Raw genomic sequence first — 19911 nt, 5'->3', positions numbered from 1 at the left:
TTGATCTGCCATACGGGAACAGTTGAAATTGGGGGGGTCCCGGGTGAGAGGGGTCAGTCTTGTCTGCACGCCTTGATGTTCCTGCACAGATGGAAGGGGGCAGAGAACCACTTTCTCAGCCGAGCGGATAATGCGCTGCAGTCTGTTATTGTCCATAGCTGTAGCAGCAGAGTACCGAGCGGTGATGGAGGAGGTGATGATGGACTCTACAAGGGCAGTGTAAAACTGAGCAGCATAATCCATGGGAGATGGAAGCATCCGCTTCTCGGCCTTCTTCATGATGAGCCTGATGTTCATCTCCCACTTCAGAACTACAGGGAGTGCAGAATTATTAGGCAAATGAGTATTTTGACCACATCATGCTCTTTATGCATGTTGTCTTACTCCAAGTTGTATAGGCTCGAAAGCCTACTCCCAATTACGCATATCAGGTGATGTGCATCTCTGTAATGAGAAGGGGTGTGGTCTAATGACATCAACACCCTATATCAGGTGTGCATAATTATTAGGCAACTTCCTTTCCTTTGGCAAAATGGGTCAGAAGAGGGACTTGACAGGCTCCGAAAAGTCAAAAATAGTGAGATATCTTGCAGAGGGATGCAGCACTCTTAAAATTGCCACGCTTCTGAAGCGTGATCATCGAACAATCAAGCGTTTCATTCAAAATAGTCAACAGGGTCGCAAAAAGCGTGTGGAAAAACCAAGGCGCAAAATAACTGCCCATGAACTGAGAAAAGTCAAGCATGCAGCTGCCAAGATGCCACTTGCCACCAGTTTTGCCATATTTCAGAGCTGCAACATCACTGGAGTGCCAAAAAGCACAAGGTGTGCAATACTCAGAGACATGGCCAAGGTAAGAAAGGCTGAAAAATGACCACCACTGAACAAGACACACAAGCTGAAACGTCTACTTGTAGACTGGGCCAAGAAATATCTCAAGACTGATTTTTCTAAGGTTTTATGGACTGATGAAATGAGAGTGAGTCTTGATGGGCCAGATGGATGGGCCCATGGCTGGATCGGTAAAGGGCAGAGAGCTCCAGTCCGACTCAGACGCCAGCAAGGTGGAGGTGGGATACTGGTATGGGCTGGTATCATCAAAGATGAGCTTGTGGGGCCTTTTCGGGTTGAGGATGGAGTCAAGCTCAACTCCCAGTCCTACTGCCAGTTTCTTGAAGACACCTTCTTCAAGCAGTGGTACAGGAAGAAGTCGGCATCCTTCAAGAAAAACATGATTTTCATGCAGGACAATGCTCCATCATTGCTGGCAAGAAAGGGTCTAAAAGAAGAAAAACTAATGACATGGCCTCCTTGTTCACCTGATCTGAACCCCATAGAGAACCTGTGGTCCCTCATCAAATGTCAGATTTACAAGAAGGGAAAACAGTACACCTCTCTGAACCGTGTCTGGGAGGCTGTGGTTGCTGCTGCACGCAATGTTGATCGTGAACAGATCAAAACACTGACAGAATCCATGGATGGCAGGCTTTTGAGTGTCCTTGCAAAGAAAGGTGGCTATATTGGTCACTGATTTGTTTTTGTTTTGTTTTTGAATGTCAGAAATGTATATTTGTGATTGTTGAACTGTTATATTGGTTTCCCTGGTGAAAATAAATAATAATGGGTATATATTTGTTTTTTGTTAAGTTGCCTAATAATTATGCACAGTAAAAGTCACCTGCACACACATCTTCCTAAAATAGCTAAAACTAAAAAAGCCCTGCTCCAACTTCCAAAAATATTCACCTTTGATATTAATGAGTGTTTTGGGTTAATTAAGAGCATGGTTGTTGTTCAATAATAAAATTAATCCTCAAAAATACAACTTATATTTCCGCACTCCCTGTATAGTGAAGGTGGTGCCCAGCTGACGGATAAAACACAATGTCAACCATGGAGCCGTTGATGAGAGGGTTAGGGGAGGCTAGAACTCTCCGAGTCCAGGATCATGTTCTCACTGCACCAGGTCACCGGTCGATCCACCTCTGATTTGTAGAATAACTTATCTCTCGGATCAACTCAAACAACACCACAGTAAATGCATTTTTTTTGGCAGAGGGATGACTTGAGGTGCAGATGTTGGTGTACAGGTTGAAGAGCAGGGGTGAGAGAACATATCAGTGCTGATGGTCTAAGAGGGCAAGATATTTACCCAGCTTGCCTTGCTGCCGTCTGTCTGACAGGAAGTTAAAAATAATGTTTTGTTTGTGTTGGTTTTATTGAAAAAGGAATGATAGTGGGATAATACGCATTATCAGTTTTTGGGTGAATAGTGAAATAAAATTCTCACTTCTTACAATAATTAATGTGACTTCACAGGAGTGACCAGCCATGAACATGTCACTGGTGCAGCAACTTTCAGACTCTCAAGAGGGTTGGTGAGGTCATGATGTAATGCAGGAATAAAATAACATCCTTGTTGAGAATGAAGCTGAATTCAGTGACATCGTTTCATCATTCTGATTAAGATTAAACGCTTGTAGAGGATCTTGAATGAATCAGCAGGACCAAGTTGGACGGAAGATAACTCTAGTCATGTCCAGCTAAGGAGTGGATTCAAGAGCTCACTGAACAGCAGCTGACACCAGGAGTCAGGGAAATCAACACATTAATATCAAAACCAATTATTAAGCAATTTCTTTAAATACTACAATGGTATCAACAGGATTTTTTGACATGTATACTTTTGCAAACTTTACACCAGTGTTTACTTGTTTGTTTTTGTAATTTGTTTGTTCAAGTGATAGATTCCAATTCAACCACAAGATGGACAAGGCACGCTGAATTCTGAAAGAATAAGATCAGCATTTATTTATTTATTTGATCAACTATTATGGAAGCAATAATTCTCGTGGTCTTCAGCGTGGAAGTCGGCTTGCACCATCTAGTGGAGATACAGCTTTACTGCATGTTAACTAAAAAAGGGAAGGCAGGGCTGTTCTTAGGTAGGATGATAACTAGAAACAAACCTAATGGAAATAGAGTAATTATCGACAGCAGAACTGTGTTTGCTGCACAGTACATGTAAGTGTAATGTGTTGGTGGAATAAATTGAAATAAATGAGTTTAAATCCATATAGATTTAACTCAGACAAGCCAGATAACTATAAGAGCCTGTGGCCCCCAGGGAAGTCCTGTGGTACAGTGGGGCCCCTGCAGGCTGAGCATCAGAAAGACATTGAACATGAAGGAAAGTCATAAGCCATGTACATAAACTTTTTTTTTTTATTCAGCCTGAAATCGGTTACAGATGGGGGGGATCCTAAGAGAACTACAACCCGTTGTGGAGCGAACAATATGTAAATCTGCATGGACATGCTACGACTGACCTGAGTCCTTGTACTATTTAAGAAAAACGATATAAAAAAAGAAAGCATTTCCCTCAGCGGCACCGACATCGTCGTACTCACCGATATGGAATGTTTGAATGGAAATGTCGATGAGAGAAGCAGCTCACTGCAGCAGCAGAGAACATGACAATTAAAAAAAAGATAATAAAAAATGAATTCCTGGAATAGCTCCCAGGCTGCTACTGTGCGTGAGGCGTAGAGGGAACGCCGACTTGTGTGTGCTCAGAACAAAAATTCAGTCCGGACCATAGCGAGAACAGAAACCAGCACAAGAAACACACCATGATAACAAAAAAACAGAATTATTGTTAGTAATGTGATTTTACGTCACAAAGTGCAAATTCTCATGTATATTAAATGTAACCAAATTTAGACCTATAATATAAATGAACATGGTCAACTCCACGTTAACAAATCAGAGCCATAACCAACCCCACATCCCCAGTGTCTGTCCAGAAAGAGCAATTACTAAACACATGCTGCAATCACACTTGTTGTGGCTCTTGCATCTCCTACAGTCTTTTCAGCATATATTAATCTATGGTTAAGTAAATAGATAGCCTCTCACACAGTCTTGCATGCACTTGAGCAAGCTGGACAAGGAGGTGTGAGGACCGATTCTCCACGGGACCAGACTGTGCACGTCTTCCTCCCTGCCACTAAAAAAAAGTATGGTTTTCCAGCGTGTTATCGAGTGAGCAGTTATCTATGAGTACATGAGCGCGTTTTTTTAAAACATTGGTGAGTAAATCACTGAAGCTTTGTTCCAAGCTTTCGCTGTCTGTTCCTGTAAAGAAGAGAAAAATGTGTCAATTCCAGAACCACCAACAGGGAAATCTTTAGAAGTGATACCCCTTAACTGATACAGGCCCTTTGAGTTTGTGTTCATTAGCACACATTTACAGTGCAACGAGACAACAACCAAGTAGCTGAATCACTGTTGAAGTTCATTCTAGGCCAGTAACTTTTAAACCTGTGACGAGGGATGGGTACCGGTACTTGGTACTAGGGCTGAACGATTATTGAAAATAATGTAATCGCGATTATTTTCCTAAATATTGCAATTGCGATTAGATATGCAATTATTTTGTATGTCCTCTTTTTTTATGATTTTTTCTCTAATACAATTAATAATTAATTTTACATGCATTTCTTTGTGATCGTTAAGATCACGTTATTAAGCCATTTTTAAGATTAAGACAATATATTCACTGCAAACACTCCAGCAGAAACATTCAGCTAAAAGTATGATGTAAACATTTATATTAATTTCTCAATAATGGATGACACTAATGTCAGTGCAAAGTAAAGAAAAGTGCACTTTGGTCACTCGTGCACTGGTCACCCTTTCTGCCTTTTCTTACTGAACATTCTGTCTTGTATCAAGTGCATCTCTTTTCATACACATTAATATTATAATTTACACAATTTGAATTGTGTGACTGTACAAGCTAACAAACTTTGGATTTGCGCACAAACACGCCAGAAGCAGGCACATGCGTGCAGACACGCCAGCAGCACGTCTCAATTAAAATTTACGAACCGATGTCAGGATGTAAGCGGGTCGAAAACACTTAGTCTGTTTCTTTCATTCATCTGAGCTGCCATCATCAACTCTAACTTGCATGTTGAATCCAGGTGCAGTCATACAGAGGTTTGAAAATGTTGGTTGTGACGCCGATACTACTGTGTTGTTGAGACACTAGTAGCATTTTATCCACAGTTGTCCAATACTGCCGCTCTTTAGCTTTTGTAGACGTCAGTGATCAATTGGTTGAAGCGGAGTGTTCATGTCTCTCTCGCTTGTTCTGCACGGCACCGCTCGTAAATCACGTGACTACTTGATAGCTTGAAAACTTAACATAAAATTGCAACAGTTTCAATGCAATCATTTTTGTTTCGCGATTATATCGCAAATACAGTTAATCGTTCAGCTCTACTTGGTACCACAAGTGTACTTTACCTTTACCTAAAATTTAGATTCCATCTTTTGACCGCTTAATAGCGTTGAATTTGGGAGCACAACTGCTCCTTCAGATATTTAGAATTTTCAAATTTCAAAAAGTATAGCATATAGATTGTATGCATGCATGTCGATTATAATATTGGGTAAAATAAAAATACACATATAAACAGTGTTCTGTGCCTGCTTAAGTGCTTTTAATAATGATTGACAAAGTATACTTCAAAATAATTGACTTGTAGTTATCCACTTTTTGCTTATCTATCAGAGGGTCATGTTTTTACTCAACAGTTACCCCACTAAACGCCCATGCTTCCCCCCCACATATAGATTCTGTCTACAGTGAATCGACACAAATGAGAAATATTTAAGAGTGCATCACATTAACCAACTCAACTTCTTTCATGTGAAATGGGTTAAACTAGAAGAAACAATGTGATGCATCAGTTAAAAGGCGAGAAACCACCACGGACTATAGACATTTACTTCGACCAACATGTGCCATTTAAAACTTCTCTTCTTAAAGAATGATGGAGTTGTAGGCGGAATGCTCCAAGGTTTTTCCCCAAGTCACAGTGAGCACAATTGTGGAAAAATGGATCGTAGCCCGTTGTCTACCACATAGCCTTGTGTCAAAATGTTTCCTCACATATCTCACCTACACGAAAACAACTTTGGAATGTGGCATCAATGTAACCGTATTGTACATCTCCATTTTCTTATTTGGCATACTATTTATTGACAAGTCTCACCTCGCCTCCGACCTGGTTACTGTGTACTCAAACCACAAAATGTTGGGGATCAGGCTTGTGTCTCGCACCAGGAAGTATTCAGATATTGGCCTGCAGGTGAAGAGACAAAGCATTAATTTGGACTTGAATAAACTACTTGCTGCTGCTGCGAGCGTCCTCCCCTGTGAGGAGCGGAAATGGAGCAGAACATACCATGCTGCTATTTTGGGGAATATTGGTGTCAGCACCTCTTGTGTAAAAAAGAACCAGACTATGCCAATGGTACCACCGGCAAATGCGCCGTAGATAACCTGGCTCCAGGTGTGATACAACAGGTAAACTCTGGAGGAGAAGAAAGTCATTTTAGCAGACAAAACATCCACCTTTCCCTGTTCAGTTGAAGGAATGATCCAAATGTTTACTTCATCAATTAATGTGACTGACCTGCTGTAAGAAACTGATAAGGCGATACCCAGTAGAATGATGGACAGTATGTGTCTCCAGAGCAGGTCCACACATCGAGCGTTGTTCGTTTGATGCATTCTAGACAGACCGGAGATATAGGTTTGTCTTTACTGACACAAATTACAAGCAAATATTGAAAACCATCAGCTCACCTTAAATAAAGAAAAAGGAAGAAGTAAACAACAAAGAACCAGATGAGCTGGGAGTGACTGGAGGGCATCCCATAGTCTGTGTTGAGCGTTGTGTGAGCCCCTGAGGAGAACAAAGTTTATTTACTCCAATTATCCTCGTCATAAACTATAAGCAACATCATTCGACCCGAGTGAGTAAAGAACAGATCCTCTTTTCCAGCTACACAAGTCCTCGATTTTTCTTTTGCAATAGTTAATCTACTTTGTTTCAGTTATTCCTTCTAATTAAGTATTAGGGGAAAATGGTTTGTACATACATTTATATAGTTCTAAGATATGCTTCCGCTTCTGCTACCACAGAAAATGTTGTATGATTAGCATTCAAATTTATAAGTAATAATGAATTCATAAATATGAGTTTCAGAGTTTTTAGGTAAATAAAATATTACATTTGTGTCATGTCTATATGTTCAAATATAGGGTGTTGAGAAAGTGAATTATTTTGGTCACAGTCACTAGTGTTATAGTGAGAATGAAGGCTTGATTGTTAATGTCAGTCAACTCGCACCCACTCCACCATTGACTTGATCACAGTATTAATAAGTAACCAAAAGAGAGGAAGAAGCATTTCATTTTATCACAGATTTTTTGTGACACTGGGTTGGGAAATATTACATTCCAGAACAAAAGGTGTCAAGATAATTAAATACCATCACTCTACTCTACCAATAACTCTCACCTGCACATGGGCGTGGCTCTCGAAAGATGTGCTTCAGCACCCAGTTCACCCCCTCGTTCAGGAGTAGTCCACCAAAGAAGGAGATCTGTAGTAAGAACCACACAGTGGTTAAGAAGGCAAGTGATTGTTGCAAACTATTGTTTGCATAATGAAACCATAACTTGCGGAACCATGTTAAAAGTGATCTGTTGTTAAAACAAGTTCAAAAAAAAAAAAAGAAAAGTGATCTGTTGAATAAGTTCGCAGCGCTTACTGTGTGCAGCTCCCGTTTGAACACTATTAGGGTCACAAACCCCACGAGGATGGCTATGGGCAGCAGGCTGATGTAGGCGAGCACTCGTCCCGTCAGGTCACCTGGAGCAGAGACAGTGAGAGTGCAGTGGGTGGACACATGTGTTAGAAACAACATTGAGAGAAGCTTCAGGAGCGTCAACAGATTCAGGCCGATGAGTTAACGTTAGCTACGACGTTAGCTATCAACTGGCTATATAGCTATGCATGAAGATTAGTGCTATATTTTTCATCATTTATTTTCAACATGGTGAGTTTAGCAATTTCAGTCTAAACGGAAAATGCGTCGAGCAGCTTTGTCGTTTTAATGGATAACTTAATGAAAGAAGGCAATGTTTGGGAAGCTAGCTAAGCTAAGTCAGCCTTCATTGTGAACCCAATTTTAGACTGCGCATGCGTCAGTGCCCCACTATTTTGCAGCCAGACGGACATTCCCCGCTATACTCTGGCGTTTCACTGTCTCACAATTTGGCAGCGCCGTCGATAGCCGTGTCCATTCAGCAAAAAGAACGCAGGACATCGTCTCCAAAATAAATGGATGGTTACGTTCGAGCGGCGCTCGTTCACCAACACTGGAGTGTGAGATACACGTACCTTCTGCGTATTCGACGTGTGTCAGAGAAATAGAACGCCATCGAGGTGGTGCCGAGCACTGCTCTTCCAACGCCATCTTACCCGGACACAACCGGGCAAACCCCCAGGGAAACGCCCCAGACTCTCGCTCAGCCAATCAGAAGACGAGCCAGTCGTTCATAGAGCCCCGGCATCACGGAACTGACCAACGACGAGCGACCTCTGGTGACGGCTCATTCCCATACAGGAGAATTGTTGAATGAACCAAAATACTGGTCCAACATTAAAAACGCATTCATTCAACATTTTGCACCTCATTCCAGCAGTCTGATAGATAACAAGTCTCTGTCTCAGGTAGGAGAAAAATGTCTGCAACATTTGAAGTGCGGATCTGTAGTAGTGTTCCTTCATTTAAAGACACAATTATTCTGTATCTAAATTAAACCAGCAATCTCATTAAAATCTGTCACTCAAACGAAGAAAATCGGGAACTAACAGTTAAAAGGGCCGACAGAATTAACAGGACAACAATAGTAACCCTTAAACATGTTCCACCTTCTTCACAAAAGTTGAATGGTGTTAAATGTATTAATTCATCTTCTTATGTCCTTATGGCAAGGGTGGACAATTACATTTCCTTGGAAATTATATACTGGGACTGTCCGCCCATCCGTCCAAATAAAAGGAACAAAAGAGAAGGAAAAGGTCTTCAAAAATATCTTTAAAAGGTTATATGTAGAGCTGAACTAGTAATAAAATTGATAGATAGCGATTATTATCTTTACCTCATAGATGAAGTCAGAGGGCCACTTGTGCCCCGAACCACTTTTCTCTTTTTCAATCCAGGAAAACTACTTTGTGAAATGTATTTTTTAACAAGAACTAAGGGCAAAGATAACACTATGCAGTCGATATCCACAGTAGATTGAGCCAAAATACGGGAGATACTGAAAACACTGAAAATAAATTTAAAGATGGAAAAAAAAAAACATTATTTTCTCCTTTATCTTCTTCCACATCATCTAGGTCAGGTCGTGGGGGCAGCAGCATCCACAGGGAGGCCCAGACTTTCCACTCCCCAGCTACGTCACAATCCATTTATTAGTGAGTGCGTTTGTAATGATATATTCAAATTCCTCATCCACTTTTGATGTAATAGAAATGGTGGCTTGAGCATCTGATCAAGATAATTCCTAGACAGCTCCGTGGGGAGGAAAGTAGAAATTACCTTAGTAAAGGTGATACAGTTATATTTGCACTATTAGCAGTAACAAAAGAATGAGACAGCTTCTTAAGAAAAATAACATTTATTATGGAAACACAAGATCAGCTCATTTACAGTTGAGAAGACACAAGAAATAAATAGGACACTTGGGTAGAAAATCATTCACAAATGGCAATCACGATGGAAATAAACTATTGGTTCTATGGGAAACCTTCATTGTTCAGCTCTTTCAGATATATTGCAGCATGCATGCGCATGTTAATTTGCTAAAATGTTTTGTGGTCATGAATCTGAGACATAACTTTGGACATGCACGAAAAGAAGTTTGATCACGTTCGATTAGTCTTTAAATATAGTCCTCTGGGTAATAATGTCTCATATTTACAAGATTTGTACACCACCGACATTTAGATATCAGTAACATTCTTGTTTCGCCCAGTGATTTAACTGACAAGGTGAATGTGGTTCACAATTGGTAGATTAAAACATACTAAAAGGTGAATCGGTGTGTTTTGAGAATCTATTCAAAACACTTACTGCTGTTGCTCATGGCACAATAATGCCCCATAACAACAAACATAAATAAAAAAGTGCATTCAAACAATGAGAAGCAGGTGAGGAGGTCAGATAAGAGATTAAGGTTTTCTGCTTGGAATATCTTTAAGAGGCCAGATACCTTTACAGATGACACACCCTCTTAAATTAAGCCCAATAACCCTGATGTGAAAACACACCTGAAGTCAGAACAGCTTGTGTGTAGCATCCCATTCTAAAATGGTGTATTGTCTCAGAATATCTCTGTATCAACTAATTGTGAACATTTAGGCACCAAAATGTCGAAGATATGATCATAAAATAAAAGCTTGAACCACAAGTTTGATGACAACATTAACAATGTCAGTTTATTTTGCTTAGTATTATTTGAAGTACTCATCTCTCATGTCATTGTCTGGTTTCATTTTCATATCCATTTCCCACACTTTGTGTCACAGAGGCGACAATTTAAACTTATAATTGAATGTGTACTCGTCTCTAACATTAGCAGATAAGGGGAAGGAAATCTGAATAAATGACATTTCTGGGTTATAAAAAATTGTTTTATTTATTGATGCTTTTTATTTTAACATTAGACAGGGGATTTTTGGTTAAAATTTTCTTTCTTCATTTTCCCATCAACACTGCACATCCACACTATTATATTAGTGATACGCCACTTTGTTTTCAGACATACCATTAGGCTCTTGTGGCTGTTTCTGTGGCTCAACACTTTTTTCATGCTTTAATTTATATCTTCAACTTTTAATTTATCTGAAGCTATGTTTTGCACAAATATATGGAAACCTCATCTCCTCACCTTATTTGCAATACTAGCAAACACCTTCCTGTCCCTTTTGCTTCAAAATATCCGACTTTCCTTTTATATTTATATGAAGAAATGGAAGAGGCAAATTGAAACTTTTTCAAGGTAATTATTAAATCTCTTATTTTATAATACTGCTGATTATACTTGAGCATAGGTTCTTATATTATCATATGGTAGACAGCATACCTTTGTTCATGCGGGATCTGTGGTTACAGTTCCACCCGTTTATGTGTTGAAATGCAATGTTGTATGAATGAAAAGAAATGTCAGTTGTTAAGTTCTTGAGTGGTAGCTCTTGAAGTTCCCCCTAACCCTAACCCTTGTCGTTAGATTGGTTTTGGATTGAAGCTAATTATTTAATCTTCAAAAAGCTGTAAACATATGTTTAGAAGTTTGTGTTGACTTGAAAGAGCTCTGTAACCTTAGCAACAGCAGCATAAAACCTGTATTTACAGTTAGACCATTCTTTTTTGGAATAAACTAGAACTGTGATCGGATAAAGGCCACATTTCACATGAACCTATGAACATGTTCCAATGGAAACCATGATGTGGATGTGCCTCAGTGCGGCAGATCAAAATGAATATTCTGAAATGCATTTAATAATCCAACTCTAAATGCTGGCTGAGCTATCAGAGTCAGTATTAATCTCTTGGGAGTGACTAAAACAGTCAAACATGCTTGTTGCGTTTTATTAGTTAATGTATGATACATTTTCTATTTTTAAATAATTTCCATTTAATAACTAAATGATGTTGTTTTAAGTTGAAACTCATAGTTATCCGATTATTTTCTCATGATATTGTTATTATCTTCCAATACTGATAATTTATCACTTAAGTCTAAGGATTATCTGCACTCCACTTTTATTAGAATTAATAAAATAATCATCTTTCCCTTATACATTAAATAACATTTCTTGTCTAGGTGAACGTCGATGATATAATAAAACAGTAAGATGAGCAAGCAATGGAAGTTATTCCAAATGACTGAGGTATATAATGACTTTGCCTTGGATTTTATTATTCAACAATTTCGGTTTTAACTCTTCAAACTGAATCTGCCAAATATATTAAAAGAGATAGTAGTATTTCAGGCGACGATTTGATTATTTCTACTCAAGTTAATTTAGAGTGGGTTGAGAAAAATAAAGAAAACGTGTGGGTCATGAGGTGACAGGTTGATGCCAGGTGACCAAGGTTGAAAAGGTAAAGGTAATATACATATAAATATATTGAATTGCAGTGGGGTGCTACACTTAAAAAACAAATCAGCTGCCAAAGAAATTAATTTATTTGTGCCGATAGTAATTATTGTTATATAAAGTCTTAATCCGTTCTTTCTACAATGACGCAAACATGGAGTATTTCAATGAATCCATTTTCTGACTATGGCTATAACAGCAGTTACTGATCTGAATGGGAATTAAAGGAAATGAAAGGCAGATTCATGACACACAGAGGTGATGACAAGTTAAACTAAGCATGTGTGATATGCAGTGTTGCAGCTTAGAAACATCTCCCCCTTTGTTAGAACCCGCAGTGCAGTAGAACAAACCATCTGGGTGTAACTTTCTTAAGAGAGAGTTGGTTTAACCTGTCTCTACGGCTCTCATGTCTCCTGGAAGGGAACCGTTGAGCTCCGGGAGGCTGTCGATTCCCAGGTACCCCAGTAAAATCTCGCTCCGGCGGTGGGACAGCTTCAGGATGTCCTCGGACAAACACTGAGCCGAGGTGAAGCGGACCTTGTCGTGATCGAACATGTCCTTCAGATACTGCACGATTTGTTGCTGCAGATAGACCCAAAATGTCACCATCATGTTAGTGACAAATAATCTGTTCAACATTGTCCAATGACTCAAATCAGTGCATAACTTCGAGCTGAATTTTTTAAAAGACGGCAAGTTTAGATTTGTTTTCCACTAATCCATGATGATTAGGTCATTCATTTCCTGCTGCTAATTCCTTAAAGGGTGCAGGCCTGGACCTTATCCCAACTTCTTCAGGCAGGAAGCAGGGGACACCATGAACACGTGCTAACCACTACTCCACCTTGTTCCCTCTTCTATGACCAGTTATCTCTGAATAAATGGAGCCATTCTCTAACTGGATTGCCATTTAAATGGATTTAAAATAATAATAATACTATTGTTAAGTAAAACATGTTAAACTCAAAAACATTTTAATATAAACAATTAGCTTTGAAGGGAAATAAAACAATTACAGTTAATATATCATAAAAAAAATTAAAATTGATATTGAAAACTTAACCACTAAAAAATTAATCATAAAGAAGAATCCATGATTTTTGAACAAAACTTTGGAATTAAATTTTACATTATTTGATTATAAAAACATTCTCCACATTATATTTTACAATTCAACCTAGTTGAAACTAGTCTTTGAAACTTCCCTTACCTTGAAAATAGTGCAGACCTCACTTAGGTGGCGCCTGGGTCCCAAAAACCCAAAGGCCAAAACTGGGGAGACATGTTCTGATATGACATAGAAGTGTGAAATGAAACCATCAGGGACCTGTGATTGATGAAGGTAGAATTAATGAAAGAAGACATCAGACATTTAAAATTTGCTTTATAAATAAACCTCTTCTAGCTCACCATTAGAAGACGCCTTTTTGCTTTTAAGACAGACCAGCACGCTGTTGCCAGAGCCTGAGAACAAACGCCTCGATGATAAACGTTCTTTTTTTGTGATGGACGTACGCGTTTGTGTGAGGATGTTTTTTATTAACAAACCGTTTCTTTAAAGTTGTCAGAGAGCCAGCGGTTCTGCAACACGGCCACCACAGACGACGGCGGGCACTCCAGATCTTCAAATGCATCCATTAGAATGAAGTCCAACACGATGTCGAAAAAGTTCATACACACCACCTAAACAAATCACATGATTAGAATTAATTTTTATGGCAACCAAATGTGAACATTGAGCAGTTAAGCACTCAGAAATGAGTATTTTAGGTTAAGATTAGTGTCATTATTATCAAGAGGTTGGTACACTGATTTATCAAGTGTTATTTGTCTCAGTAAAGCAGCATAAACCTGCCTTATATGCATTAAAATAAAATCATAATATAAATGATTTTTAAATGTAAATTATGCTTTTCATATTTATTTATTTTGAATTGTGTACTTTAACACTGGACAATTGACAACATGTAAATACATTACTGATTCCAAGGTCCTTGCTTCAAAGAAGTGATTGTTTACATCAACTCGCACATCCAGGTTAGGTTCGCCCAAATACAGCTTCTTTTAAACTTATCAGGTAAAACATTTCCTTTTGTCATCATCGTAACTATTCTTGCATGATTTTGTCCTGTTAGGCAGGTTGATTGTGTAGAAACCTCGTTGATTGTGTAGACACCTTCTAATATTGGACTTCTGCACTCTTCTCATTACAATGTTCAAAGATAAAGCAGCTTTTTTTAAACATGAGGCCAAATACAGAAATACACTTGTTTTTTACCATACGTGGAATGTTAATTTCAGAGCTAAAAGATGAGGCTTCAAAGATTATTCAGTAGATTTACTAAATAACATAAAAAACACTTGAAAACATATTTATTTTAAGTCTTTGGAGTAATAAAAAATAAGTTGATTAAAAATTTAACAACAGTATTTTCAATCGTTTACCCTTGTTTAAAAAAAGAACGTATTCTCCTTTTTTCATATGTTTCAGTGACTGAAGTAATCACAAAGTTAAAATCTCTCTTCTCCAACTGACGGTTTCCCCAAACTTTAACCCTCGCTCCTGAGTTTGAGGGTTTTTTTTGTGCAACATTAAATCATGACGACGGTTTTAAAAATCACTGTTGACTTCTCGTCGATCACATTAGAATTGCAGTACAATAAATGTCAGTAAAAATGAAACCAACTGAAATAAGAGATGAAAAAAACAAACAGCAGGACAAGTGGTAATTGGTAGCTAGATGGATGAGTTCACAGAACACACAAGGACAATAATGGTGACAATATGGTTGCTATGAGACAAAGCGATCAGCAACCCAGTCCTCACCCCTCGTCCCTCCAACTCCATCTTCGTGACTGGCCATGTTTCCTCCCTCTGAGTGTACAGCAGCATGTCCTGGTAACTCTTCAGGAAGGATTTTGGACTCTGAGAGAAAAATAGAACAATAATTAATATAAAAACACAAAACTGAAATCCCCCGCCTCCAAGAAGAAATTCAAACACACAATCTGATGATCAAAGTAAAACAAAATCTGCATGTTACAACATGAGAAACTTGCCCGTAAAAAATGCAATTATCGTGAAAAAATGCGAAAAATCACAAAACCTGTTTAAAAAACAAATGTTTTATTGTCTGACAAACAAACATCCATTATCACTTAGTAAACACACCTTTAATGAACACTTTGTTTCTGTTAAATACTCTCTTGGAAACATCGCTCAATTTGTGCACCACATGAGTGACATATCTAATCTGCCCTCGTTTTGGCTCCAGCTACTCATGGAATTTAAAAGATAATTATAATCTGATAATATTTTAAACATAAACTATTATTACAATTGCATTTTAAAAAGTAATTGCTCACTCACCTTATTGGCCTTGACCATTAAACCTGCGATCATTTGCTTCCCAGTTTCCATAAAAAAAGTGCGATGAGAGTCATCCAACAGCAAAAACTGAAAAACAATTAGATTTAATCTGACAGGCTTACAAAAACTCAGTTGAAACAAACCTGGAATGCTTGTCTCACGCAGTGAAGTTTGGCAAGAAAGTCTTGGTCGCTGTAACACTCAAGTAACTCTGTCCTGCAATACAAATTTGAAAGGGATCAGTTTTAGTGGATCAACATCTGGATACAGGAAGGTTTAGACGGATTCATCACCGTCCTGATAAATCAACTTTTATATGACTATAGTGACAAAATGCATTTGTTCAATCCAGAGAGTTTGCAGGTTAACCATTGTCTAGTTACCTCTGGGTCAAGGTGACCAGGAAGCCCGAAAACCTGACCTTGACTCAGAGACAACACAAGGGATAAGTCAAACACAGTTGTTTTCGGGTCTCTGTGTCACCTTGACCCTGAGACACAGAGTTAAATGGAATGCCACAAACCTACACACAACACTTTGATGCTAGCAAAGACACTTTTGCCACCAGGCACAATATTTTTTATCTTTTTTTTTTTACTGAGTCAATTGTATGCAGGGTGACATTAGAACATTGAGGAAGTATGCATCGTCTCAGTGTGTCATGACAGTTTACCTTAAGCATCTGTATGACACTTTGCCCTCGCTGACCAGGGTCAGGGCTTCTTCATATAGTGCTGCTGGTTTCAGAGGCTGGTAGATGTCTTGAAGAGAAAACGTGTCAAAAATCTGCAAACACGAAAGCAAAAGTGTGAAAGCGAGCCAATCTGATCCGTCAAATGCTACATTGATGCAAATAAGCTGCACCTCTGCTGCTGAGAAGAAGGAATCATCAGAGCTGACAGTAAAGACATCATCATCCTGAAGTCTGTGGAAACTCTCCACTTGAGGCAAGATCAGTGTTCTGTCGCTCTCTGAAATAAATAATAGGCGTTTCAACCAGGAGAACACATTCTACAATTAAATTAATTCAATCTCACCAAAGTCTTCGAGGATGCTCTCCGTCGGAATGCTGCTTCCAAAATCCTCCTGAAGATGGTATGCTCTATGCAGCAGAGTCTCCAGTTTCTCAGCAAACACCCCTTCATTACCTTCAGGCTGAACGCACACATGTCAATTCACAAGCAGTTGACAAGGACTCAGTTGTGTGGATTCATTTGTAGATGAGAGGCAAAGAAAGCGGGGGTTACCGTGGAGACATCTCCACATGCTGCTCCTTGCAGGGCGAGGCTGTTGCAGCTAGAGGAGGAGAATTTGCGGTGACGGACGTTGAGCGCCTGCTCCCATTTTCGAAGAGCTTCTTCAAACAGTTCCATGCCTGAACCACACATGTTGAGAAAGTGACACATGATGGTTAGTTGAAGTCTTTAGATTACCACAGTACATCATGAAGCAAAGCTACCATGCATTTCAGCTTGTCTTTCAAAACCCATGTGAAGTACAATTTAATGGCTACAGCTGATCATTAAAATTTAAGATAGATCCACCTCACTAAAAAATCAATTAGTGACTTGAAAAAACGACATTTGTCTAAAACTGTGATGCGAAAAAAAAAGTATTGCACTTTACTTATAGAGCAGATTTTTACGTTTGATCATTGCCATTATTAAAAGTCACAACGTACCCATTAAATACAGATTCTCTGCATTGGAATCTTCCGTCATTGCAGATTCCTCCAGAACCGCTTTTACCTCCCATGGTGTTGACGAATTGACAGGTTGATTCGGTGAGTTTGGTACCCGCTTCATCATATTATTCATGTTTAGGTTTACAAATAAACACAGATTTCTTTTCAAGGGAGAAACATACCGATGCCAGACTGTGTGACGAGCTGGAGTGTTTACTGGGGGCCAGAGAAGAGATTCCACTCATGGTGTCATTGCTGCGGTTGCTGGGACTCATCATCTGCCGACCGGAAAAGGTACCTGAACACACACGGATATTCTCATATTCCAGTGTTTTAGTGCATGGTGACGAAGTCAAATGACACACCTCTCTTTAAGGATGATGGCCTCCCAGTCTTCAGGAGTGCATCTGGTATCCCCACCGTCTTCTGGACCTCCTTACTCTGCGTGCCCTGCTTACGCTTCCTTCCTCGTCTCTTCAGCTGATGAGCCGTGAGAGCCAGTGCTACACTTCCCAGTGCAGTGGCGAACAGCACCTTCTTCAGGCTTGGGGAGAGCTTCAGCTGGGCAAATATGGACTGTAATGGTAAAAACCAATAGTTGTTGCAGTAAGAAATAGATGCGCATGTCTGTCTTGTAACATCAACCAATCTTTTTTTTTTATAGTGAAGTTCAGATTCCAGTATTTACACGAGTCATAGTTTAATTAATTTAATGCGAACCCGGATGTTAAGCTGGTACAGATGCTAGCTTTGAAATGCAAACATCAATATCTTAACTATATATGTTTTACAAGAAGATGTTAATATTTAGCTTAAGTTATGATACATGAATTGGAATAAAAAATATTTATCATATTTATACTTTGCATTACTGGGTTAAAAAAAAAAAAAAAGAAAAAAAAATCACAAGTTGGGAGTACGATATGAAAACATCCAAAGACAATAATGCAGAATTACACTTGGGTGTAAAGAAAAACCAACTTATTTTGTATTAGAATTGTATGCATTTGACTCCGAAGTGAAAACACATGTTTGTGTTATAGTATATAAACAATCAGCATGAGTGGAGCCTAATTAAGAACAGGCATTGATGTTATTTTACCATTATTATTATTTATTTATATCTCACTTTTTTTTAACTTTTCTAATTTCATAATTATATTTCATTTACATCAGTGAAATGTGTTTTAATTAATTGTGTTTTACCTGCCCGAAGGTGGAATATAGGAACACTGGAATTTCTGCAACAGTCATGGCCAATGCCTGAGCAATCGACATTCCTTCAGCGTGGTTGAGGGACATCTTTAGATTCCAAATTACACACCGATCTCCTCACATTGGATTGACAGTTGTCTTCTCTGCTCACAGTCACCATCAAGGCTTGAACAGGGCAATTGTTAGTCTTCCAATCTTGGAATTCATACTGGCATAGAAACTGAAGCTTAATTACCCTGGAAGAAACAGGAGCATGTAGGTTGTGGTTAGTAGAACAGTGAGGATGACTTTAAGGCACACAACAATAGAGACTTGCCAAAAATAAAATGTAATTTCCTTGAAATCTGCCAATAATTATTTTACTTCTCCTATGAGCTATGAAGACAGTATGAGGGGTTAATAAGATGGTCCTGACAATATTAATTTGAGCTTCCTAAAAGGTTAACAGAGGTGAAATCTTGATCTTCATCATTACAATGAACGCTTTATTAACTGCCAATTACAAGTAAGTAAGTAAGTAATCAAGTAATATTTGTAGAGCGATTTTCTAGACCAGGGTCACAAAGCGCTTAAACAATCAAAACAATACTCAAAAAAATATATGCTTGAAAGGTCAAGACACCACCAAGTGCAATGATAAACAAGAGCCGGACTAAATGTGCAAATAATAACCAACTATTGTTTTCAAAGTAAGAAAACAACAATGTGACTATTTGGATTATACTTGTCTTTTGTTTTTCACTAAACTAACAATCTTTAAGAAAACAACAACTTCAATTCAAAATCAATGAGGGTCCTAAACAAAGACATGGTACAAACTTGTGTTTCCGCCAACATGGTTATATCTTGATTTTGCTAAAGAATAGAACAAAAGTGTGATAAATAGAAAAATAAGATCACCCGATGTTTAAACGTGGTTGCTACAAAGCAGGGGACTATGTTCTCCTCATACATAGCTGTTTTCACAGCTTAATTCAACTCCCTTATTTATCAAAGACAACCAGGACGAGTGAATAAACCATGACTCAATTCAATGAGCAACCTACTGTTTGTGTGAAAAGAAAAGAATAACAAGCTAATCTATTGGATCCTCTGTGGCGTTTGAAAGAGACACGAGCTGGTGTCAAATGTGGATGTTGAGAACGACTGTACAAATGGGTTTTTACTCTAGAAACCAGACTGTGAGCAGCAACCGTGCGACTGCTGGTGGGTGGCTAGCACACTAGCATAGCTTAGCCTAGCCTCCTCAGAAAGCTAGTGTCACAACAGTATCCCATGAACCACTGCGAACCTCGCGGCTGTAGCGGTGCTGACGCTTTCCTGGAGCCGCTCAGCCAGACACTTAACCCACGGTCTCAAGTACATACCGTCAGCAGTCAAAGACACGGGGAAGGACAGTTTGGTGTCAATGTTGGGGTATGCCGCACGCAGCGCATTGTTCCGGGGGTCATGCTCCGTACACGTCATCACGTCCAACCAATCAGAGACGGCAGGTTACCTGGGCTTCTAAACAGCAACCCTAGTGGGCGGGGAAGGAAGCGCATCTGTCAAATCAGAGAGGAAGAGATCTAATAGGCATTGCTGGGTGTACCTGTATATAACAT

General features: G+C 39.0%; 2 protein-coding genes across 2 annotated transcripts; both read right to left on the bottom strand.

Annotated features, from left to right (window-relative positions):
- Nucleotides 1-3218: 3218 nt before the first annotated feature.
- Nucleotides 3219-8371, bottom strand: dolpp1 (dolichyldiphosphatase 1). The gene is made up of 8 exons (XM_087792181.1): nucleotides 8265-8371; nucleotides 7633-7733; nucleotides 7380-7464; nucleotides 6662-6761; nucleotides 6489-6587; nucleotides 6258-6386; nucleotides 6066-6155; nucleotides 3219-4137 (listed from the first exon to the last, which is right to left on the bottom strand). The coding sequence occupies exons 1-8, from the start codon at nucleotides 8338-8340 to the stop codon at nucleotides 4101-4103; spliced, it is 717 nt and encodes a 238-aa protein (XP_087648307.1). The 5' UTR covers nucleotides 8341-8371; the 3' UTR covers nucleotides 3219-4100.
- Nucleotides 8372-9531: 1160 nt separating this feature from the next.
- Nucleotides 9532-19816, bottom strand: miga2 (mitoguardin 2). The gene is made up of 16 exons (XM_087792177.1): nucleotides 19675-19816; nucleotides 18299-18543; nucleotides 17458-17668; nucleotides 17275-17390; nucleotides 17090-17207; nucleotides 16656-16783; nucleotides 16446-16563; nucleotides 16273-16379; nucleotides 16082-16194; nucleotides 15552-15624; nucleotides 15409-15495; nucleotides 14866-14964; nucleotides 13587-13721; nucleotides 13449-13502; nucleotides 13249-13365; nucleotides 9532-12620 (listed from the first exon to the last, which is right to left on the bottom strand). The coding sequence occupies exons 2-16, from the start codon at nucleotides 18392-18394 to the stop codon at nucleotides 12423-12425; spliced, it is 1770 nt and encodes a 589-aa protein (XP_087648303.1). The 5' UTR covers nucleotides 18395-18543; nucleotides 19675-19816; the 3' UTR covers nucleotides 9532-12422.
- Between the last annotated feature and the right edge of the window lie 95 nt (nucleotides 19817-19911).

The sequence above is a fragment of the Callionymus lyra genome, chromosome 5 (genome assembly GCF_982586985.1).
Source record: "Callionymus lyra chromosome 5, fCalLyr1.hap1.1, whole genome shotgun sequence".
In the NCBI taxonomy this organism is placed as follows: domain Eukaryota; kingdom Metazoa; phylum Chordata; class Actinopteri; order Syngnathiformes; family Callionymidae; genus Callionymus; species Callionymus lyra.
This window is presented reverse-complemented; position numbering and strand designations above follow the sequence as displayed.